Source organism: Chelonoidis abingdonii, chromosome 2 (assembly GCF_003597395.2).
Source record: "Chelonoidis abingdonii isolate Lonesome George chromosome 2, CheloAbing_2.0, whole genome shotgun sequence".
NCBI lineage: Eukaryota > Metazoa > Chordata > Testudines > Testudinidae > Chelonoidis > Chelonoidis abingdonii.
Window position 1 is genome coordinate 230,407,094 of NC_133770.1, and position 24,885 is coordinate 230,431,978.

Consider the following 24,885-nt stretch of genomic DNA (forward strand, 5'->3'; position numbering starts at 1 on the left):
ATTGATGCCCGGCCTGGCTTTGGCACCACTTTCTCTGCTGAAGTCTTCAGCATCACCTGCCTGTCAGTTAGATGTAGGCTTGACCATTAAAGGGATCTTCAAATTCAGCTCTGTCTCTAATGGCACTTTCACAGATTGGTCTGGAATATGAAGCTTCAGCCTTGCATCCCTTGATTTGTGGGTTCTTTCAGAGAAGGAGAGGCAGACTGAGCATCTGCTTAGACAGCAAGATTCCCCCAAGTAGAACACACATCACAGAATGGACCAGGCTTGAAGATTGTAGGGTTTGAGTCCACTATGCCAAATTACTGTTCACAGTGGGGGGTCAGGGAATGTGCAGGTGCGGGGGAAAAGGCTGCAAACAGCTTTCTAAGGCTGCAAGCACTAAAAACAGACTAGCATAAGAAAATAAAGAATGAAGATGGTTCTGAAGAATCTCAGAAGATCTGAAGGAGTGTTTTGAGAAGTCTAGCAGGTTGAACACCAGCTAGGTTCCATCTTGTTGCCACAGGTGGCAATAAGTAATTGAAGGAGGGTCACAGCCACCTCACCTTTTATGCCCTCATACAGGTACACGAGGAGCCACAAAGTGTATGTGCAACCCTGAGGGACATGGATATTCAGAAAAATCCAGTCTAACGTGCAGAGGTTCATGCACACCCAGAGCAGGATCCACACTGACACATACTTGAAAAATGAATGCTATGCACTGTTGGAAAGCCTGAGACCTTTGCTTTCCAGTGTATTTATTTCTAATCCTATTTGTTCATAATGTGTTTGACCTGAACAGTCACCGGCTCCTGAGACCAGCAATGCTTTTTTGGCACTGATCCAGGACATCATAGTAAATTGCAGAGCTTGGTCCACTGTATTTTTTTATATTAAATATAAATATTCACTTATTATAATTTTTTATAATGGTATTCATTGCACAGTACAGCAACATTTTGCACTCTACCTGAACTTCTGGTTTAGAAGTGATATTACTGAATCCTATTTGAGAATCTATCCTGAGTTGCACAAATGACTGTCTAGATCAAATAGTTTCATCTTGCTTTCCTCCATATCCTTCTGGATTAAAATTCTAGCTGTTCTAAGTGCTTACAAATCCTGTACACTTCATTTTACACTACAGTAAGCCTTAACAAAAAGCTGAAAGACAAAACAAGTCTATAGAGAAATATGAAAACTGATTTAATGGACATAGGTAACTGGATGGCTTGAAAATTGCAAACTATAAAAGTTTCTCCTCCAAATATATTTCTCGCTTAAAAGTATTTGGCAATATTTACAGTTTATCAAACTGGTTTGAGAAGAAAAATAAAAGATTAACAACTCAAACAGGCTTTTTGTAATCAAAAAAGTAAACTTGAAATTTGACCATCTGCTACTCAATATACAGAAGAGAACAAAAGTTTTACCTTCCATCTGTTTCCACATTCATTACAGACAACAAATGTTGTCATAGGTTCATCAGCACTGCGGGTTTGAACCTACAGTAAAGGGAATGGGGAGGAAAGGAAAGAAAAGTGTTATCACCATGATCCTGTTCAATTATTTTCCCATCTGTTCAATGTAAAGTTACTCAATGCTAAAATAAAATTTGTATATCCTAAATAAAATTACCACAAGTCTATCCAAATATGTGATTTTAAAAGTTATCATATTTGAAATCCGTTGTATAAGAGTGCTTCAACATTCCATTTTAAGTGTCATCATAAAGCTTAAGAATGCAGATTCTCAGCCCCCGCAACCTACTCCAGTTCACAAAATGGTTACACCCTCACATGTGACATGAAACTAGATGAGTTAAAATCTAAGCACCAAGTCAATTGTGAACACGCGAGAGTACAAACTAGGCAAACAGCTAACAAATTGGAATTACCAATTTTTTACAAAATAATCATGATTATTTTATTTTGCATTTACAGAAAAAAGGTAGTAAAACATCTGTGCCAACACATCCATAGCGAAACCCCTTTGTTTGGCTGATTTAAGTACTGAAAAGTATCCATTTCAATAATGAAGATCAATGTAGCACTGTGCAAATATTTTTGAGTTTTGTTTTTATGGAAATAGCAATTGCACATTCTGCATAGATTTACATAAACATACTTATGATGAGGTGGACTAAAAGCATAAAGATTCAGACAGATTTTTACTGCAAGTGTTTACATCAAAACATTTTAGATACTAGAAGCATAAACTGAGCTAATTAAGCTCAAAGGTATGCACTGCAGCAATACCGAAATCAACATGGACTTGATTTGCAAGCTTTTTGCACACAATTCCTAATTAAATTAGTGGGAGTTGCATGAACAGAAGGCTTGTAAATCAGACCCTATTTTAATAAAATCATAATTAATGTTGAATATTCATGTTAATATGCAGCGGTTTTCTATATATTACATTTGCCATCACCACCCAAATACACAGATAGTTCAAACACACTGACGCACTAGTTATAGCAGTTAATCTCCCACACATCACAATTTTAAAAATAGCTAGAAAAGAAAGTCTAGCAAAGAATTGCTGAAATGGGGGAAAAAAATACTTGTCAATTTTAAAGAATTTCTAATACATCCTTGGAAAGAGTTTAATTAGTGTTGGGCTTAACTGCTGATTTCTAGGAAGAGTGTTTCTAGTTACATTAAGTTGAAGGATCGAGGAAAGAGTAGCAAAGTAATAAGATGAGTATTTTCTCCATAGAAGCATATACAAATCTATGAAATACCAACAGAAATAAGAATATTTGGAAATACAAATTCACTGTTCATAATTGGTTGTAAAAAGAGGCTTTTTTTTGCACCAATGTTTAACTGCTATTTTTCTAAGAGCCGAATATTAATTTGCTTTAGGCTAATGAACCAAGAAATATTTGAAAGTAACTCAAATATTGCTATATTATAAATGACAATTTTCTTCAACTATCAAGTTACAAAATGCTGAAACAAAAATTCTTTAAAAAAAGAGAAAATTTCCTTAAAATTGAGATTCAGCCTTGACAAGAAAAAAAGAGAACAACAAGAATGATTATGTACCTGTGTGTAAGTGCAATTCTTCTTTTTACATTTGCCACATGTAAACAGGTCAGTCTGGGTGCCTCCTGTCTTAGCCATCTGGTGCTCTCTGATAGCTTCTTTGGTCAGATTTTTGCGCATCTCTTTCAGCTCATCACTCGCCATCTCCTGTTATGGACAAAGACTGTCTACCATAACATTGTCAATTTGCTGTCGGGACGTCTCTTCTTACAGTTTTGATACACTATTGCTAGTATGACCATAGTATACATCAACCTAGCAAATTTCATTTTGAAAATGTATATAATCATATTGAAGATAGGGTTTTGTTTTTAAATCCAGGAATACCTATCCTATCAAGCAGCAAAACCATTCTATGAATCTTGGATCTTTTATCTTTGCTAAACTCACACAGAATAAGCTTCAACTTTAGTTATCACAAATTCCACTAAGTTTGCCAAAGAAGCTACCTAACGTTAAAACATTTCTTCATTCCTTTATACTGTTGGTGAAACGGCAGAAGCTACATAACTACCAAACTTGCAAAAATGTTTGCATGCAAAACATGTCTGACCAGTGACTATCAGAAAGGCTAAGTGAAGACACTAGTGAGTGTAGGGGTAAAGAAGAAAAGGCGGTAGAGAAAAGTCCCCAGGAATGAAAACTTGTGCAATTTTCTGGATGTGAAAAATTTAAACTCACTATTTTTGTTTCTGCATAACCAAAAGTTTATTTTCACCATGAAACCCTCACAGTGCAAACGGTTTTGCACAGCTGTCCTCTCTTAACAAGAAATGAATATCTGCATAATTCTAATTTACTCTTATAACATAGCATTGTTTGATAATGAGAACTGAAACCTTCTACCTCCAGTTCATGATTCAAATTTAGCTTAGTATTGTAATGATAAAAAATTATCCGATGCTTGTTCATTGGCCTTGGAGATGAGAATTTAGACTTTAGACTAAATTTATCAACATTTAAAACTGCACCCAAAACTCATGCATTCTTGTTGGCACTCTCAACATGTCTAAAGACAGAATGGGTATGGAGAATGAGCTTCCCCTTGAAAAAGGATCTCTCCCAGAGTGGCCACTCTAAATCAAGATTGACGCCATTTTCTCCATTGCCTGTGCTGTAACTCTCCTCTGGATAAACATAAACGTCAGTCTTCATTGCTGACTATCCAGCACACCTCATGTCAAGGTTCCTTCCCCACTCTGAACTTTAGAGTACAAATGTGGGGACCTGCATGGACACTTCTAGCTTAGATCTGGTAACTTTGCCACCATGCAGAAATTTCAGTGTCTGGAGCACTTCCTGTCCTCCCAAAACTCTCCCCTCCCTGGGTGGCTTTGAGGGACTTCATCAATTCCCTGGTGAATACAGATCCAAACCCCTTGGATCTTAAAACAAGGAGAAATTAACCATCCCCTTTCCTTTCCCCCACCAATCCCTGATGAGTCCAGATCCAATCCCCTTGGATCTTAAAACAAGGAAAAATCAATCAGGTTCTTAAAAAGAAAGCTTTTAATTAAAGAAGAAAGGTAAAAATCATCTCTGTAAAATCAGAATGGAAAATACTTTACACGGTAATCAAATTCGTATAGCCCAGAGGAACCCCCTCTCTAGTTTTAGGTTCAAAGTTACAGTAAGCAGAGGTAAAATCCTCTCAGCAAAAAAGGGACATTTACAAGTTGAGAAAACAAAAATAATACTAATCCTCCTTGCCTGGCTATTACTTACAAGTTTGAAACATGAGAGACTGATTCAGAAAGATTTGGAGACCCTGGATTGACGTATGGTCCCTCTTAGTCCCAAGAGTGAACAATGCCCAAAACAAAGAGCACAAACAAAGACTTCCCTCCACCAAGATTTGAAAGTATCTAGTCCCCTTACTGGTCCTCTGGTCAGGTGTCGGCCAGGTTTACTGAGCTTCTTAACCCTTTACAGGTAAAAGAGGCATTAACCCTTAACTATCTGTTTATGACACCTCATGTTAAAAAAATTCAAATTCTGAAGTGCTTTATCCAAGCTTCTCCGTCATTCAAGGCATAGTTACTAGGCTGAGATTAACATGTAAAGATTTTGGTCTAAAACCAAAAATATTTAAGTCAATAGCCAAGTGACTGGCCTCCATGGTGTCTTGTTACACAAAACGGCAGCATTACAGAGTAAGTAGCTTTCATTTCTAACTTCAGGGGGTTTTTTAAAGCTTCTTCAGGGTTTCAGACCCCAGACAGTTTTTAAACTGCAACAGGGCCTAAGCGAGGGAGCTCTCTCTAAGGAAGCTCTCTCCAGATATTGCACAATAGGGCTTCAAAATCAGTTTTAATTATGTATGTTCCTATTCTATACATACTGCCCTTTATATAAAGTATTTTGTAAAATAATAAGTCCAAAACTTCACACTTGTTACCTCAAGCTTTAAAAGATGAGATGTTAAACATTTTAAACACGTAATTGATACTAGGTATCAGAGGGGTAGCCATGTTAGTCTGGATCTGTAAAAGCAGCAAACAATCCTGTGGCACCTTATAGACTAACAGACGTTTTGGAGCATGAGCTTTCGTGGGTGAATACCCACTTCGTCAGATGCACGTCAATAGTAATTGATACTGTTTCTTTGAAAATATTCTTTGAAAATATTCTACTCTGGATACCAGTTAATTGTTTTTACTTCAGTTTACTTGATCAGCTGGGTGCTCCATACTTTCTTAATGTTTTATATGCAGAAATGAGCATTCCTAATTTTTCCACTGTCCCAGTATCTGCATGGGATTTAGCAGTTCAATTAACACTGCTCCAGATTAAATACCTATCTCCTCTACATCAGCTCTCTTTACAGATATTTAGCCACTTAACTCAAAATCTTTTTAGTCTGAAATGAATTTAAAATCCCAATAATGATTGACCCTGAAGCATTACTTTTATGTAAATACAATGATCAGAACAAAATAGAACCACATAGAATCAAAATGTCATCTGATTCTCTTTACACACATGTACTGGTCTGCCACCCTAAGTATACTTGTCTATATGCCCAGACCATTTTTCTCTTGAAGAACAAAGCTCACCATTACTTATGGCCTGTATGAATAGCTTATCTTCTGATCTAGTTCCAATCTTTTTTTTCCTTTGCCTGTTTGAGCACAACAAAATTTAAAAATGCTGACAATTACAAAGCAGGTCTAAGCTCTTATTAATTCTGTTTTTGTTTTTATCATAGCCTCTAATATTATGTAATCAAGTTCATTGTTGCTGCCTCTGTAGAAACTACACAAAGGCACTGACCCTAGGAAATTTCATTTAATGTTCCTCAGACACAAGCCTCATTCTCCTCTCCAATTATTTTCATATTCACTTCATAAATCCGCTTTGGATCACTACATTTTTCATAAAACTCTGTGCTACATAACTCAAACATTTCAAGTCAGCATAAATTGTTGCATCAATTTGTATGGTCATTTCCCTGAACCTTATTCAAAAAGACACAAAATAGGGTTGTTAAGTAGTTTAAGCTACTGCACTTAGCAGTTATTAGACTGGACAGGGGTACACTGTTTTCTGTCTGTTTTCCAATTTCCAATGCAAGTTTCCCTTCTTAAGCCTTTCAGTATCAAAAGTTAACGTGGGAAGTTAGCTAGAGAGGTTCTGTCTTTCCTATTAACAATTCTGCAGTAAATTCCACTTTTACCAAGTTTTAACTTTCTGTCTTGAGATGGTAAGCCATCCCAATTCCTTTTTCTAATAAGATTTTTAGTGTTTTGTCAAATACAAGTACGAATTTAGTCAGTTTTAAAAAACTTTTCCCTAAATATTGTGCCAGTGACATTTTAGTGATCTGTACATCCTACGTTCTTCCTTCTTTGTAGTAAAACACAGAACATACCTAGTCAAGTTTCTTTCAAAGGCATTTTTAAAAACAACATTTAAAAACAGTCATCAGTACTTAATCCTTTTTTAAAATATCCACGGTTATAGTTTAAATTTAGTTTGCTTTTCTTTAATAGCAGGATCTCATTTTATTATCTCAATTAGTCCATTTCCTAGCTTATTCTTTCCCTCTTATTTTGTCTTTTTGTTAAAAAATAAATATACTTGGGTACTACAAAGTGTTTGCAGTATGATAAACTAACCACAAAATTTTAAAATTAACAGAAATTTTAAATAGTACTAAAAATAGCTCCAAAGGGTCTCACTGCCACTAAGAAAGGAGACTCACCTGTAAAAGTCAGGATGATATATCTAGCTTAAAAGTAGTCAAAATGCTAAAGCTAGCACTTGCCAAATATAAAAGCAGTGCTCTTTAATACTGATGATACAGTGCACCCAAAAGGGCCACAACTTGTTAGCCTGGGAACCACAGTCCACCTCCCCTAATTTGAAGGTTGTTGCTGGTTAAATGCAGTACATTCTATTTCTAAGCTTTCTCCCTGAAGCACTCTCAGGAGCGTTCTACCTGCCTCTTGCCTTATATTCAGGCATCACAACTTTTAGAATTACCCCACTATTTCTATGAATCTGCAAGCCATTATACTGCTGATAATTGTGGTTTGTCTTAAGTGCCTATGCTTATGAGAGTGTGAAGATACAACGTGTAAGAATGTTGATGGCTTGTATAGTTAAGTCAAACAGAGTAATACAAGTTACAAGACCTAATATTTACTTACCTCTGCTGTCATTTTGGCAAACCTGTCTGGAGGTATGTTCCCACATAATACATTTTTTCTTAGATTAGGGTTCTTTGTGTCCTTGAGATTTGCTATTCTACTTCGTACCCTATTTTTGTATTTCATGTCAGTGTTTTTCAATTCTTGATATATAGGTGCTTAGGACTTAAGGAACATATCATCATCAAGTAACATGCAGAACACAATTTAGTACTTCATTGCTTTCCAAATGTTTGCCCAGGTTTACATAGGTGTGGCAGGATTAGATTTTTATCAGTAAATGTCAGTAAAGATCTATTTTACCATATACATGCAGACGAAAAATATTTCCATCAATAATAACAGAAATGTACAGATCAGCACAGTGATAAAAAAATACTGCTTGAGAATGTATTAGTTTTATTTAAAGATATTTACTTTGTATATTTTAACATCTGATGTTGACAATTTGTGTTTTAATCGTTATAAAACTAAAGTTTGAATCTCAATGTCTATGGTCATTAAATAATTGTCTTACTTTCCTCAATTTCCCACAACTGTGAAAATTTAAATAGATAAAAATACTTACAAGCAAACATCTATACTATCTACCAAAATTGTTTTAAAAAACAAACAGAAATAAAATTCTGCTAAACCTATTCTTTACGCTGTTGATCAGTACCTTTCTTAGCAATGGCTGCCAGTGCTTGAATTACATAATTTTCTCAATTTCTCCTGCTCAACTCATGGCAACTAAGTAATGAAACTGCAGATCTCTCAAGATCACTCTTTGACTTGTGGGAGCCTCCCACAAGAGTGCAACAGGCATCTTAAATTCATTCTGCTGAGGAACTGATTAGTTTCCAATACAATGCAGTGTTGATATCTGAGCATCAATACTAACCAACCAAATTTCCAATGAAAAATGCAGCTTCCAAAGTATTCAACTTGGCTACCTGATTTCTGTACAGAAAACACTCTCACGTTTTATACTAAATGGCTGGGTAGCATCAGAAAGCTCAGATTGTTACTCCCTATATAGCATTTGGTCAATTGCTAAGTAACAGATGTTGTCTGTTGCCAGTTTGGCTTCTTTGAAAACATTTTAAAGTCAATTTAATGAAGTTGGGGTGTGCGGGTGGAGGAAATAGTCCCGATTTGTGTAAGCATTAACCACATTAGAATTAAAAAACAAAACAACAAAAACTACACACTTAAAGCAAAAGAAGATTAAGCACTTTGATAATGCCAAGAAAATTTGTGACTAAGATTCATCCAAGATTATAGGAACACAATTACAACACCTAGCTCTTATATAGCACCTGTCATCGGTCGATTTCAAAGCTAAGGCATAAAGAGAAGTAACTTGCTCGAGTCAGAGGTGGGAACAGAACCCACTTCTGCCAAGAACCAGTCCATAGCTCTATCTACTAGGCCACTCTTTCTCTATAATTTCACCACCGGTCACTTCAGTAAGATATCTGCTATAGCGCAGCAACCTTAGAACTATCACTTAATTAAAAAGAGTTCTGTATGTAATTTAATGTTCATAAATAGTGAATTGCTTCTGACTAAAAATTTTCACACTGCTGTACTGAACAAAATGAGTATTTTCCTACTGAATAAAATCAATGTTCATTATATGGAACAAACTTTTTTTTCTTTCCCCCCATTTAAACAGTAATATAAATCCATCAGCAAATACTAATCCTAGACCACTTAGATATACCACAAAGGATATCTTCTTCAATCTGAGATCCCAGCTCTTCCTCATCAGCACCAATAGCAATGTAGTCATCTGAACAAAAGAGAAGTTTGATTATTAACCTTAAGCGGACATCAGATTTCCTTAGCAGCTCAAGTACCCACTGAGAATCCTGGAAAGCATAAGTTATGCCACAACCATAGTATGCATTTTCAGAAAAAATAGTGCACTACATACTTTTATGGTAGCAAAACCCTGTTAGCTCATTATTTTGCAGAGAACACAAAAGGTAAAGACAACAAGACTGATAGAAAAGCAACGGCCTAAAATCTTAACCAGGAGCTGAACTGTCAATGTAGGTACTGTACAAAGAGCTTTTGTGTTATCAGTTAAGTCTTGAAGATTCTACTCAGTTTGACAACTGTCAATCTTTGCTTTGAAAGAAAAGACTGATCTATCACTTCAACGTGTGTGATAAAATTCACTCAAGATAGCATGGGTACATTCAATTAGTGTTAGATGATAGCAGAATCAGTAATTAAGTTGTAGAAAGGAGCTTAATGGACATTACAAAATATAAGGAAAGCAGACAAACTGAAGTGCAATAAAACAGGAAATTTAAAGTGGTAAATAAAATAGGTAAAATACTTAAACTCTAAAAGACAGCACAAAAAGTTTGGCCTGAAATGCCCAATCTTAGCAATCCCTGAGTAGAGATTTTGGAGAGAAAAAGTAAAAGAAACATTTACTTCCCAGTTTGACAGAGGACAGGCTAGACAGTGCAAGCACACTATCACCATTTTCCACCTTCCTTCCCCTCACTTTCATTTGCATTTTAAAAAGATCAAAGAACACCATCAACTAGAAATTAAGTCAATTTCATAAAATAAGTTAAAAAAATAGTTTCAAGTACCACATCTATCAAATGCCCATGTCAACTTTTGTGTTTTACAATCACATATTCCTACTTACAAAAAAAAAAAAAAAAAAAAAGGAGTGTGTCTCCCTTTTCTGTGTGAAGTCAATAAAACAGCAGAACATGACTGATGGGGAAAAAACAGTGAATGCCTACACTCAAAATGCTGTCAAATGCACAATGTAAGAAACCAAAGAGAAGGAATAACTCACTAATCTATTAGAGTAGCATAATTTTAGGTAAGTTTCCAAAGACAAGTGTGATTTAAATTGACATTGCATAAATCTGCAAAAGTTCTTAGCGATTCATGTATCAGAGGGGTAGCCGGGTAGTCTGGATTTGTAAAAGCAGCGAAGAATCCTATGGCACCGTATAGACTAACAGACATTTTGGAGCATGAGCTTTCGTGGTACCCACTTCGTGGCTGCATGTAGTGGAATTTCCGGGGCAGGTATATATATATATATGCAAGATAGAGATAAAAGGTTAGTTCAATCAGGGAGGATGAGGCCCTGTTGTAGCAGTTGAGGTGTGAAAACCAAGGGAGGAGAAACTGGTTTGTAGTTGGAAGCCATTCACAGTCTTCGTTTATCCTGAGCTGATGGTGTCAAATTTGCAGATGAACTGAAGCTAGCAGTTTCTCTTTGAAGTCTGGTCCTGAGTTTTTTTGCTGCAGGATGACCACCTTAAGGTCTGCTACGGTGGCCAGGGAGGTTGAAATGTTCTCCTACAGGTTTTGTATGTTGTCATTCCTAATATCCAATTTGTGTCCATTTATCCTTTTCCATAGAGACTGTCCTGTTTGGCCGATGTACATAGCAGAGGGCATTGCTGGCATATATTACATTGGTGGACGTGCAGGTGAATGAACGGTGATGGTGTGGCTGATCTCGGTTAGGTCTGTGATGGTGTCACTGGTGTAGATATGTGGCAGAGTTGGATCGAGGTTTGTTGCATGGTTGTGTTTCTGAGCTAGGTTACTATGGTGCGGTGTGCAGTTACTGGTGACAAACGTTTCAGGTTGGCAGGTTGTCTGTGGGCGAGGACTGGCCTGCCATCAAGGCCTGTGAAAGTGAGGGATCATTGTTCAGGATGGGTTGTAGATCCTGATGATGCATTGGAGAGTTTAGCTGGGACTGTATGCTGGCAGTGGAGTCCTGTTGGTTTCTTTCTTGGGTTTGTCTTGCAGTAGGAGGCTTCTGGATACATGTCTGGCTCTGTGATCTGTTTCTTATTTCCTTGTGCGGGTATTGTAGTTTGAGAATGTTTGGTGGAGATTTTGTAAGTGTTGGTCTCTGTCTGAGGGGTTAGAGCAGATGCGGTTGTACCTCAGTGCTTGGCTGTAGAACATGGATCGTGTGATGTGCCCAGGATGGAAGCTGGAGGCATGAAGCTAGGCATAGCGGTCGGTAGGTTTTCGGTATAGGTGTGTTAATGTGACCATCATTTATTTGCACCGTGGTGTCTAGGAAGTGGGCTCCCGTGTAGATTGGTCCAGGCTGAGGTGATGGTGGGTGGAAGCTATTGAAATCGTGGTGGAATTTTTTCCAGAGTCTTCTTCCCATGGGTCCAGATGATGAAGATGTCATCAATGTAGCGTAACTAGAGAAGGGCGTGAGTGGAGAGAGCTGAGAAGCGTTGTTCCAGGTCGGCCATAAAAATTGGCATATTGTGGCCCATGCGGGTGCCATAGGGTGCCACTGATCTGGAGATATTATTCCATCAAATTTGAATATGTCGTGTGAGGTAAAGGACAAGCTCAGAGCAGTTGTGCTGTGGATCATCAGGGATACTGTTCTGACAGCTGTTTTCCATCTGCGTGTGGGATGTTTGTGCAGAGCTCTACATCCATGATGGCTAGGAGGGGTTTCTGCTGGAAGGTCACCAATGCATTGTAGTTTCCTCAGGAAATCAGTGGTGTCACGGAGATAGCTGGGAGTGCTGGTGGCATAGGGTTGAGAGAGAGTCACGTATCCAGACAGTCCTTCCAGTGAGAGTGCCAATGCACAAGATGATGGGGCGTCCAGGATTTCCGGGTTTGTGGATCTTGGATAGTAGATAGAATAACCCTGGTCGGGGCTCTAAGGGTATGTTGATTTGTTCCGGTTTATAGTGTAGGGAGTGTCCTGAGTAGATGTTGCAGTTTTCTGTAGTATCTCAGTGGGATGTGAGGGAAGCGGCCTGTAGAATTTGATATTGGAGATTGTCTGGCAGCCCTTTTGGTAGTCAGACCTGTTCATTGGACAACAGCACCTCCTTTATCAGCCTCTTGATGATATATCAGTGTGGTTTCTGAGGCTGGGATGGTTTTGCGTTCTGCACAACTAGGTAATGAGGCAAGCGATGTGTTTTTCCACAATTCTGCCTGTGCACGTCGGCGGAAGCATTCAATATATAGGTCCAGACTGTCATTTCGACCCTCAGGAGAGTCCATGTGGAGTTCTTCTTGTCTGTTTGGTGGAGGTACCGTGTTCAGTGCGCTGTTCAGTGTTGTCCTGAAAGTATTCTTTGACTCGAGACGGGGAAAGTAGGCTTCAGATCGCACAGAACTGATCATGTTGGATGGAGTGGAGGGCAAGAGAGAGTCCTTGAGATAGACAGACTTTCTTCTGGCTGAGTGTGTAGTTGGATAGATTGACGATTTGCTGGGTGGGTTAGGGGTACCACATTGTGCCCCATGCTGGGCAGGTAGGAGTTTGACAGGCTAGCAGTCTTTTTCACTTTGTAAGTATGCACTCTGCCACATATCTTTACACCAGCGCACCATCACTGACCAACCAGATCAGCAACATCACGGTTCATTTCACCTGCACGTCACCATGTAATATAGCCCATCTCTTGCAGCAATGCCCCTCGCTATGTACTGGCCAAGACAGGAACAGTTCTATGTAAAAGGATAAATGGATCACAAATGGATATTAGGAATGACAACATAAGAAACCTGTAGCGAAACATTTAACCCTGGCACACTGTTAGCAGACCTTAAGGTGGTCATCCTGCAGCAAAAAAACTAGGACAGACTTCAAGAGAACTGTCTGAGCTTCAAGTTCATCTGCAAATTTGACACCATCAGCTCAGGATTAAACAAAGACTGTGAATGGCTTGCCAACTACAAAACCAGTTTCTCCTCCCTTGGTTTTCACACCTCAACTGCTACAACAGGGCCTCATCCTCCCTGATTGAACTAACCTCGTTATCTCTAGCTTGCTTGCATATATATATACACACCTGCCCCTGGAAATTTCCACTACATGCATCTGATGAAGTGGGTATTCACCCACGAAAGCTCATGCTCCAAAATGTCTGTTAGTCTATAAGGTGACACAAGATTCTTTGCTGCTTCTAAGTGATTCAGGAGACAAATTACATTTACCCAAGCATTTAAGTCAGTTAGGCATCTTAACTGTCATTAACTGCGAGCTGGACTTAGACACTTCCAAAAACATTACCCCTTGTCTAACTGCTCCTGGCTGCTCTCTGTAAGTGAGTCTGTATAAAAATGAATGACTCAGTATTTAGAAAGTGAGCCCTACTATGGGAGAAAGAGTGTTAACCTGAGGGCAGGACTTGGGCCTACATATAACACTGCTCGAGCGCAGTGGTTCTCCGGTCCGCTGCTTGTTCAGAGAAAGCCCCTGATGGGCCAGGCCAGTTTGTCTACCTGCCGCGTCCACAGGTTTGGCCGATTGCAGCTCCCACTGGCTGTGATTCGCCACTCCAGGCCAATGGAGGCTGCAGGAAGGGCGGCCATAGGGTGACCAGACAGCAAGTGTGAAAAATTGGGATGAGGGTGGGGGGGTAATAGGCGCCTTTATAAGAAAGAGACCCAAAAATTGGGACTGTCCCTATAAAATCGGGACATCTGGTCACCCTAGGCAGCCATCACATCCCTTGGCCTGCGCCACTTCCCACAGCCCACATTGGCCTGGAGCGGCAAACCATGGCCAGTGGGAGCCGCGATCAGCCGAACCTGCGGACACGGCAGGTAAACAAACTGTCCCGGCCCGCCAGGGTCTTTCACTGAATAAGTGGCGGACCAGCTTTGAGAACCACTGCACTAGGGCTCAAAGAAAAGGGGACCCAGGCTTCATTTTCTGAAGGAAGAGAGAAAGTAGCAAGAAGGATCCAGGCTGCCTATACAGACGTTGCTTTGAGCACACTGATCTTTTTGTACATAACTCTCAGTATTATCCCATTTGGTATTTTCTCTCACTTATACTTTGTAGTGCCTTAGTAACAAACTTCATACAAAAACTGTCATGCTCAAAAATCCCTTAAAAAAAAAAAAAAAAAAAAGTTTATTGTCCTTTTCACTACACAAGTCAGTTTGAACCAAAGAGAAGGTTAATAATGAACAGATTTCGTTCCTACTGATAAGGGACTATGTACATTTCTGGAATAAGTTTTGAATTTAGTTTAAAACTGAGAGTTAAATATATATAATTTGGCTAAAGGATAGCTTTAGAAGGATGGGAGCATGAAACGGTATAGTTATTTGAAGGGTGTAAACATGAGCAGTAAGAGGAGAAGCTTTTTGTGAGGATCTCATGGAGATGTACAGATTAATGTGCAGAAAATGTATAGGGTATTTCTGTATTTTGAAAATAAAAAATAAAAAGAAGCAATAGGGTGAAGTTAAGGGTAAATGTAGGAACCGCCGGAAAACAAAAGCCTTGACAGAGAGGTCTACTGGATTACAGAATAACCTCCCAAAGGAAGTACTGAAAATCTTATTTTTCAGTATAAAACACAAAGGTGTAAGAAAACTCCTGGCACTGAAAACAAGATGGAATAGATCATTTCATAGGTCTTGTCCACCTCCAAATTTTATAACTCTCAAAAAACATGGAAGCTAATACCCCTAACACTGAATGAGAAGAGAATACGTCTGTCATGGATTGGATACTTAATTTTAAATATGTCAAATCTTTATCAAAACACCAGTGCCAGATGTATTGTAACAAAATTAAGTTTCAACCGAAATGGAAACGGAGCTTCTGGCTACCAGAATTTGAAAGGTCACAGGACCCAGGGGGACACTGTGGTAACCCCCACCCGAAAAAAAACAACCCACTGAAACTATATCTTTCATGGAAACAGATTAAACTGATGATGTAAGGAGGTAATGGCTAGCATGTATCATGAAGAGGATTCTCTGCTGGTGGAAAGTAGTTGTCAGATGGGCTGGAGCAAGAAATGCACCTCAGCATGTTTCCAGGTTGCCAGGTTTATGCTAATCTGGATGAACCTATATCCAACTAGCCGGCCTAGTTGTGTAGAATTCAGACTGGTCTGACAATCAGTGCTAGGATACACGGGAAGAAGAAACAGAACAAAATCCAATACTGTAAATAAGTACTACAAAGCTCACCCCCTGTTTTGAGAGCAGCAGCCAGCATTTCTCTACATTTCACTCGTACAGAATCTGAAGTACTTGGAGCCCGAGGAAAAGAAGGGATGAAGGAATCAGATGAAGCATTAGCCTCCTCTTTCCTGATGCTGGAGTTGCTACTGGAACTGCTAAAGTGGGTAAAAACAGAAAAGGGGCATGAAATGTCTTTTCTCTAAAGTGTTTCACTCTAGATCAAAACAAACTTTTTGTTTGATCTTTACATCTCATTAACAATATTCCCATATCAGAACAAAGATAACATTTATGCAATTATTAGAGCTATAGACATTGTTGAACTTCAGTAAAAAGGATCTTTGAAATACTTGCTTCTATGTGATACGGGGTACAACAAGAATTTTACTAAAGAGGGTGCCCAGGTCAAGTGATCCTCTGGGCTCACTTATACTATAGTAGCCACTCCAGCCCCCCACTTACACCTCCAGCCCCCAAACACATGCAGTTTACAAGGAATGACATGTGCGAGCAGAAACACAGATCAGTCCCCCACAGTATTTGCATTCTAAGGGCACTAGCCCCCACCAATGTTTTACCCCAAAGTCGCGGCCTCTCAGCATGTCCAAGTCCAGCATAGCACAGGGAGTGGGCCCAGTCTATATGGTATGGGGTCTCCCCCAGGGTCCCAAGCCCAGCTACAGCCCAACTTGAGGTGCCAAGGGAGGCCCTCAGTAAGGCAGTATGTCAATGCAATGGTTCCTCTCCTGGCCAAGCGGGGTGCGGTCATTGGCCCTCAGCTCGGCGGGGCTGTCAGTCTATTCCTGGTACTCCAGAATCTGGAAAATCTTCTCTGATTTCAGGTAAATCAAGTGATTGGTAGGGGAACCCTGACCCATCCACTCAACTGGGTTCCAGCTCAGGGCCCTCAAGATAGACAAGCAGGATCAGGGTTCGCCAACTCTTGAGGGTATGGCTACACTTACAGCTGTACAGCCCTGGGAGTTACAGCTGTCTTCGTACAGCTGTGGAGGGAAAGCGCTGCAGTGTGGCCACACTGACAGCTACCAGCACTGCAGTGTGGCCACATTTGCAGCATTTGCAGCGCTGTTGGGAGTGGTGCATTGTGGAGAGCTATCCCAGTGTTCAAGTTGGCCTGACAACATGCTTTCAAAAGAGGAGGGTGGGGTGGAGTGTGACGAGGGAGCGTGGGGGGAGACAGAGAGACGTGGATTTTTGGAGGATGACACTGTTGTCGCTCCCTGCCTTGCAGTTCTAAGGAGCTGGAAGATACACATCACCTTACACCTTCATTTCATTTTAAAAGTTTTCACCCCTCCCCCACACCTCTCCTATTCACTAATGCAATTACTGCATCCTAAATAGCCTTCGACCACATAGCAGTGCTCACACGGACTCCCCCTCCCCCTCTGCCGTGTGGCTTCTCTCCTCAAGCAAACAGCTGTGAACATTCCAAAGCAATTCCCCTGCCTGCCTCCGCTCGCTCGCTGGAGCAAACAGGAGCTGTGTTTGTTTTTTAGATAAGCAGCTCCGGGGTGCCCGGAGTTCAGCCACTCTTCTGGTTTGTTGTGAGCAGGCATTCTGGGATACCTCCTAATACCCTGGAGGCCAATTACAGCACTTTTGGTGGCCACACTTGACGAGCAGCGCTGCATCACCAGCGCTGCAATCGTTATACCCCAAGCAGACCAGGTGTACAGCCAGCACTGCAGCCAGGGAGTTGCAGCGCTGGATATGCCTTGCAGGTGTGGACAGTTACTAAGTTGCAGCGGTGTAAACCCACCACCAGCGCTGCAACTCTCCAGTGTAGCCATGGCCTGACAGTGCCCGGAGCTGCTTCCTACCTTCCCCTGGGCCTCTGCAGGCTCTTCAGTCTGTTGGTCCATTCATCCCTTTTTGGGGTGTTGTCCCTGGGCCGCTCTTTAGAACTTTACTGACAGAAGTTCTCTGGCCTGTTCACTGTCCTGGTACCTGCCGTGCCTCTCAGCTTCCCAGCCCTTTTATCCTCCCAGCTGCTGTTAGGATGCCAATCAGCAGCAGCCAGCAGTGCCTGTATTACCCCTTTTGTTGCCGGGCCAAGGTAAGGTACATACACCCCACGAGACTTTGCTCCACACTGACAGCCAAAAGTCTGCTGAATCTGTTAGTACATTCGGGTTTTGTGGAAGGTAGACTGCCAACAGGGTAATCTGAGCTGACACCATCAGTTCCACAAACTGACTGCTTCTGCACACAAGGGGAAGGATCACGCTCCTCCCTGTCTATTGATGCAAAAGTCCCAAGCCTTTCCCAACTCTGTCCTCAACAACTCCCTCACACAATTCCCTTCCTTTCATTGTATTCCACTTTCCTGAGGTGTCTTGCCTGTCATGACTATGTAAATATTGTACATTCCTTAAATTAGCTTTTAATTATAAATGTCACTTTATTCTTTTAGAACTTTTATGGGAATAGAAATGGGTGGTAAAGGGCTTGATTTGAAGCACTGTCCCTGTCTCTTCCCTCGATCCAGGTTGAATGCCTAAGATGCCATTTTTGGTTTTCCCACACTTCAGAAACACATTGGTGGTGTTGTGATGCTGTCCAACATTACGAGGGTATAGTGACTTTGAATGAACAAGAGAAAGGCTTTGCAAGCCCTTCAGACTGCTTAAAGCTCTAGAAAATTAATGTTCATCCTGGATTCTTGTTATATCCAGGTGCTTTGTACTGTCTGGTTGTCCACATGGGCTCCTCAACCCAATAGGGATGTGTCAGTAACAATCACCTGTCTGGTGCAGAGGCAAGGAAGGGAATGCTCACGCATACCTGAGAGGGATTCTTCCACAATAATAGGGACAATATCACTTTGGTGGGAACAGTCACTGTGATACTCAAGGACTGTAAGTGTGGAGAGTACACTGTTTGAAGCCATGTTTATAAGCAACAAAGGTGGAGCCTTGCAAATGACATGACATAAGTACATGAGACCACATGGCCTAGAAGAGAGACAGAGGTCTTGACAGGCACTTGGGTGTTGCTTATGACCTGGTCTACAATATTGTTCGTAGCTTGAAACCTGCCCCTCCACAGGGAAGCCCTTGCCATGATTGAATTTAACAATGCCCCCAATGGGGTCTAAAGTCTGCATAAGGGGTGAGGATGGATTTTTCGGCATTTATACTGATCCCCAAAGAGGAGAGAAGTTTCAGCATTGTCAAAGTCGACATATGGTCCTTTTAGTGTAATCTGGTGACAAGGAGCCAATAGTTGACACAGGGAAAGAATGTGAAACCACAACATCTGATATAAACTGCTACTACAGAGCACACCTTGATAAAGACACTGGAGATAGTAGGAGCAATGCCAAAAGTGAATATTCTGTATTGAAAATTGTCAGAGCCCAGGAATTTGAGACAACATCTGTGAGCGGGGTAGATGCTCAGGTGAAAGCAGGTGTCCACGTTGAGAGCTGTAAACTACATACCCTTTTTCAGGGATGGAATTATAGATACCAACATGGCCATGTGAAACTTGAGTTTGCAAATAAAAAAGTTCAGATGGCAGAGGTCGAGAATGGGTCTCCAACAGCCCTTCTTTTTAGGCACTAGGAATTGTCAAGTAAAAACTTCTCCCTTGGTACTGAAGAGGAACTTGTGCTGTTGCACCTCACTGTAAGAGGGATTTCACTTCTTGTTTGAAAATGTTCTCATAAGTGTGGCCCCTGAGAGGGTGCTGGGGAAGCAAGTAGGGATAGCTATTGAATAACTAGAATGGATGACGTACTGCACCCATTTGTCCATTGTTTTTGCACTCCAGGTGTTGAAAAAAGTGCTAGATGACCCTCAAAGGATGCGTGGGAGTCTGGAGGCATTAGACTTAAGATATGTCTACACTGCAACGAAAAACCCACATCTGGTCTGTGCCAGCTGACTCAGGCTCACAAGGCTCGGGCTTCAAGGCTGTTTCATTGTAGTGCAGACTTCTAGGCTTGAAGTCTATACTGCAATGAAACAACCTCATAGGCCAGGCCAGCTGACATGGACCAGCCACAAGCATCCAGATGCCATGTAGATATACCCTCAGTGGTTTGCAGCTCTCCTGTCAAAAACAATGTTTAGCTGAGAACTGAGACTGGAATGAAAAACCTACTGAGGAAGGTGTGGGGAAGTAGACTTTTTGAACCCTCTGTCTCTTATGGAATGGCTCATAAGGTCTTTGGTGGAAGAACTGTTGAACCATCAGTCTAGGCTTCTAGGACTATCTGAAATTTTTGATTTGGGGCAGGTGCATGTACATTCTCAGGGAGTGGAGGGTGGCCCTGGAGTTCTTCAAAGTGTGTAAGGACTCATCCATCTTCTGATTATATAGTCAGTCTCCTTGGTCCTCTATGGCGTTCTGGCTCTCTGGGGAAACCCCAAAGCACAGAGCCACGACTCTCTGTGCATTACCATGGTACTAGTCATCGCCCTGGAAGATGCATCAGCAACATCTACTGCTGAGTGGAGAGCAGTCCTGGCAACCATTTTCTGTTCTGCCACGAGAGCCTGGAAACAAGCACTGTCCTTCTGTGGGAGTCTGAACTGTTCAAAATTCACAGAATTTCACAAAGTTGTACTTAGCCAATAGTACTTGGCTATCCTGAATTGGAGTCTAGAAGAAGACAGATCTTTCTTCTCAGTAAGCTGAGACACTTGCCCTCCTTATCAGTTGGGATAAATCGGGGAATATTATTGCCTAGATCTCTTTGTGGTGGCCTGGACCACTAAAGATTTTGGAGCAGGGTAAGAGAACAGAAATCCCACCCCTCTGACTGAGGGGTGGGATTTCTCTGTTTCTCTGTCCTCTGGGGGTAGGGCTGCAGGTAGATGGGGTATGCTCTACCTGGCTTCAGGATAGTTTTCTTAACAGGGAACACTTTTTGATGGAGCCAGAGGACTGAAGAACGTCCAGAAGCTTTGTTGAGGATCCTGAACCTCCTCAAAAGAAATCTGCAGCTGTCCTGTAATTCTGTGGGGTTCCCCTCCTCCCCGATGTCTATGAGCAATTCCAGGAACAGAGACACTGGAGTCACTGCCTCATCTGGACAGGGTGATGGCAATCTTGTTGGTTCTGTTGGAACTGCCAGATTCGGTGAGCACTCCTCCTCAGTTGGATCTTCAGAAGGATGGGTTGAATGAGGGTTGGTACACTATGGCGAGGTGTACCAAAGACTCCGAGAAAGATGATGAGGTGGAAGTTGGTGCCAAGTTGGTCAAGGTCCTCTGACCGGGAAAGTGTGTTGTGGAAGAAGGAACAACAATTCATTGGACAGCTCAGACTCTCCCAATGAGAAGAAAGCCACTTCTGGTTTCAACAGCAGTACCAACCATGTCACTCGAAGTTAAAGCCCAAAGATGGAATGAGAGATACACTCCTCCCAAAGGCCAGCTCCCCTGGCTGAGTTATATATTCTCTCAAGGAAGGACTTGATGGAGTGGGACACTGAGTCTGCAAAGCAAAGATATTCACATGAGAAGCACAGATCTCAACTCTTTCCCAAGCCAGAGGGGTCCTGTCCACCCAAATCAAAAGAGCTGCAGTAAAGAGTTTATGCCACAGCAGTTTAAGGCAAAGACAGTACCGAAGGTAATCAGTGCTCTCAGTGATCAGTTTTCATTGGTGCAGGTGCACCACAGGGTTGTGTTTGGGACTACCAGAGGCCCCAGTGCCATCGGATCACAATCTGGTGCTGATGGAGCCCTAGACTTGTCACATGCCCCTGAGACTTAAGATGTTCTATGTTCTCTTGAGTTGAGTTGAAGCTTATATACTTACCTGATTTAGGCAGGGCTGAATCAGATGTCTTCAAAGAGGATTTGGAGGAAGACAATCTCATGCTTACGAGAATGCTCCTTGCTCTCCTGACAAGGCCCAATGATGGATTTCCGGGGGGCGGGAGCGGGGGAAGACTCCCTCACTCTTGAATTGGACCTTGTGGCAGGAGACGCACTTCTTGCTGAGTAAGGCTGATCTATGGGGCGGAGGTTCCTTGGGTCTGGGTCAAATTGCGGTCTCATAGCCTCTTCCATTAGGTACTTCCTGAAGAGAAGTTCCCACCCTTCCCGAGTATGGCAGGGGAACAAAGGGCAGGTATTTTACCTTGCTACAATGTGGGCTTTCCTTGAGATAGTATAAGCAGTATAGGTGGTTATCACTGACCAAGAAATACAGACAGGAACCATAAAATTTGAAGCCCGGAGTTCGGGGCATAGTCCAATACACAGAGTGTGCACTTCTACGATAAAGAGATTGCACTATAGTACTTGTATGACATGAATTGAAAAATACTACTATTTCTTTTTATCATTTTTACAGTGCAAATATTTGTAATAAAAATAAATACAAAGTGAGCACTGTACACTTTGTATTCTGTGTTGTAACTGAAATCAATATATTTGAAAATGTAGAAAACATCCAAAAATATTTAAATAAATGCTATTCTATTATTCTTAGTGCGATTAATCGCATGATTAATTGTGCGATTAATTTTTTTTAATCACTTGTCAGCCCTAGTTTCTGCCTAAAATGCAAGATACTGATTAAAATAGGCTGGTTATTGTTAAGGCTCCTAATATTGTAGAGTAAGAATGTTAAATAGATGACTTCAGCGGGCAGGATAGATATTTTGACGACCTGACCCCACCACAAAAGACCTGGCTGACTATTTTGATCTACAATAATTCGTCAACCTTGATAACAGTGCAGGCATCACCCCTTTTTAAACATTGATTATGAGTTTGATACAAGAACATGGCAGCCCTCCCTAGTCCCGAGTATACTTGTACAAAAATTAAATATTTAGGGAAGTACCTATGAAGAATAATTAATGTGAAGAATCAGTTTCATCTGTTGTACTAGTTCATTTTATATTATACACACACAGAGGTTCAAATACCTTTCTTCTCTTGCTTCAGGACTGTTTTGTGATGAAGATGCAGGTTCCTTTTTCTTGTCTTCAGAGTCTTTATCAGTTGACGGTCCATCTGGAAATGTACAAACCATGAAATAAGCATTGCCTCTTACAGGACAGAAATGGCAGCTAAGCATAAGTTAAATGCAATATAGTTATTCCATAAGGGCTGAGTACCCACAATTTGCTCGGGAATTTGAGTGTGCTTAATTCCTGTGAAAATCAAGTGACTTATTGAGGCATCCAAGTTTGAAAACTCTGCCCTGATAATTAGGACGAAACTACCACATATTCAGTGCTTATTTAAAAAGCACCATACAGTTATATAGTTAAGTCCACACAGACCAGACCAAACAAAACAGTAGGGGAATCAAAGGTTTAAGAGACTATCAAATTAAAAAAAAAAAAAAAAATTACTTAGTCAAAGCTCATCACCCTGAATGAAGACAACAGAAAACAAAACATAAAATTATCCAAACACAATAGATGCTGCATTAAAATGGAGGAGGTATTTTAAAAGTACTGAAGATTAAAATAAAAGAAAACCCATAATATATATTTATGTATTAAGAAAACTAAAATCATAAGAATGACGACTAGTTCAACAAGTACACTGTTAAGACACAACAACATTGCATTTCTCATATAAAAGGAAAACTGACCCCTCCCCTTTTTTATGTATGAAAAGATAAGTGTTCTTTAGTTGTTATGGTGATTACTTATCTCATGTATAATACAGGAAATATTCTATATATGCAGACAACCTCACCCACTCTTATATTCTCTTTTGTCAATTGCATGAATATTTTCATCAGGAATTTTAGAGTTGTATTAGCACTTTGTCATCTTTTTCCACCAACTGGCCTACAATTTCACTTGATGAATCTCATGTTATACTGATATGGAACAGACTGCCTAGGGAAGTTGCAGAAGCTCCTTCACTGCAGGTTTTCAAGAAGAGGTTGGATAGCCATCTGTCTTGGATGGCTTAAACACAACAAATCCTGTTCCTTGGCCGGGGACTAGATTAGAGATGACCCTTACGGTTCCTTCTAATGCTATAGTTCTAGAATATCACAGGTTGCGGATTCACAAATAATTCTCTGATACATCAGCAGCAGACTGGGAAACTCTTTTACCAGTCACTTTACAGAAGGAAGGTGGGTAGAGGTAAGAGAGGTGGCGGACAATTTAAAAAATGCCCTCCATATTTTAATATTCCTGCAAGCACTAACAAAATAATCTTGAAACAGACAATATACAAGTAATTACACTTGTCAGCAATTTACATCAAAGGAGGAAAAATACTGTAGTGGCACTTTGAGAAACAAGAAGCTACGAGAGAAGAGCTTCACAGAGAAGCAGGAGTAGAGCAAGAAACTCCAGATTATGACGTATGAGAGTCAGGAAAGTCTGTCTGGTATGGTTTATAAGATTTCCTTATAAAAAGACAAACCAGGAGAGATGTTTTGACACAAGAGTAAAAGGACTGGTTTTCATCATACATATTACCTCCCTTTTTTTGTGGTGCAGATATCAGTCGCTACATTGGGTATGTCTACACAGCAAAAAAAACATTTGCAGTATGGGAAGGTCCCAGAGCTCAGGCTCCAGTCTGAGGCCAGAAATCTACACAGCAATGAAACAACCCCGCCACCCCAGCCCCGTGAGCCTGAAACGGCTGGCATAGGCCAGCTGCAGATTTTTCTTTGCTATGTAGACATATCCATTGTCTCCAGGAATATAAAGTAGGTTTCCTCATTGGAAATCCAGGCCGTATTATTGAATGATTCTTTTTCTAATTAGACATTTTAATTTACTTAGAGTAGTTTTCAGATGTACTTGAATGAACTTATACAGGAAAATGATAGACGACAAAAACACCCTATCGCCTGTGGGTAAATGTTTTTCACAAAATGAACACTCTATATCTGACCTCTCAGACCTCTTCCTCAAAAGGAAACCTGCACAACCCTTTTAAAAGATGAGCCTGGGAGCTTAAATTCATAACTTTGCTAGATGCTAAAAATCAGACTGAACAGAGACACTGAATTTATGACTTATTACAACAATCTCTACTCCACTAACAACCCCAACCCCCCAGCGGTTTCCCCCCTCTTCCTTTCCTCCCTATGGCCTGGTCTACACTACGCATTTAAACCGATTTTAGCTGCGTTAAACCGATTTAACGCTATACCCGTTCACACTACAATGCTCTTTATATTGATATAAAGGGCTCTTTAAATCGGTTTCTGTACTCCTCCCCAACGAGAGGAGTAGCGCTAAAATCGGTATT

General features: G+C 40.8%; 1 protein-coding gene across 2 annotated transcripts in view; it reads right to left on the reverse strand.

The window, feature by feature from the left end:
- Positions 1-24,885, reverse strand: part of TCEA1 (transcription elongation factor A1) — a 63,998-nt gene that overhangs the window by 5,525 nt on the left and 33,588 nt on the right. For both annotated transcript variants that reach the window (XM_032774697.2, XM_032774698.2), the window contains 6 exons: positions 22,575-22,662; positions 15,665-15,813; positions 9,414-9,470; positions 7,694-7,848; positions 3,042-3,188; positions 1,422-1,493 (listed from right to left, as the gene is read on the reverse strand). In XM_032774697.2, coding sequence (XP_032630588.1) covers positions 1,422-1,493; positions 3,042-3,188; positions 7,694-7,848; positions 9,414-9,470; positions 15,665-15,813; positions 22,575-22,662 — 668 coding nt within the window. The remainder of the gene's footprint in view (positions 1-1,421; positions 1,494-3,041; positions 3,189-7,693; positions 7,849-9,413; positions 9,471-15,664; positions 15,814-22,574; positions 22,663-24,885) is intronic.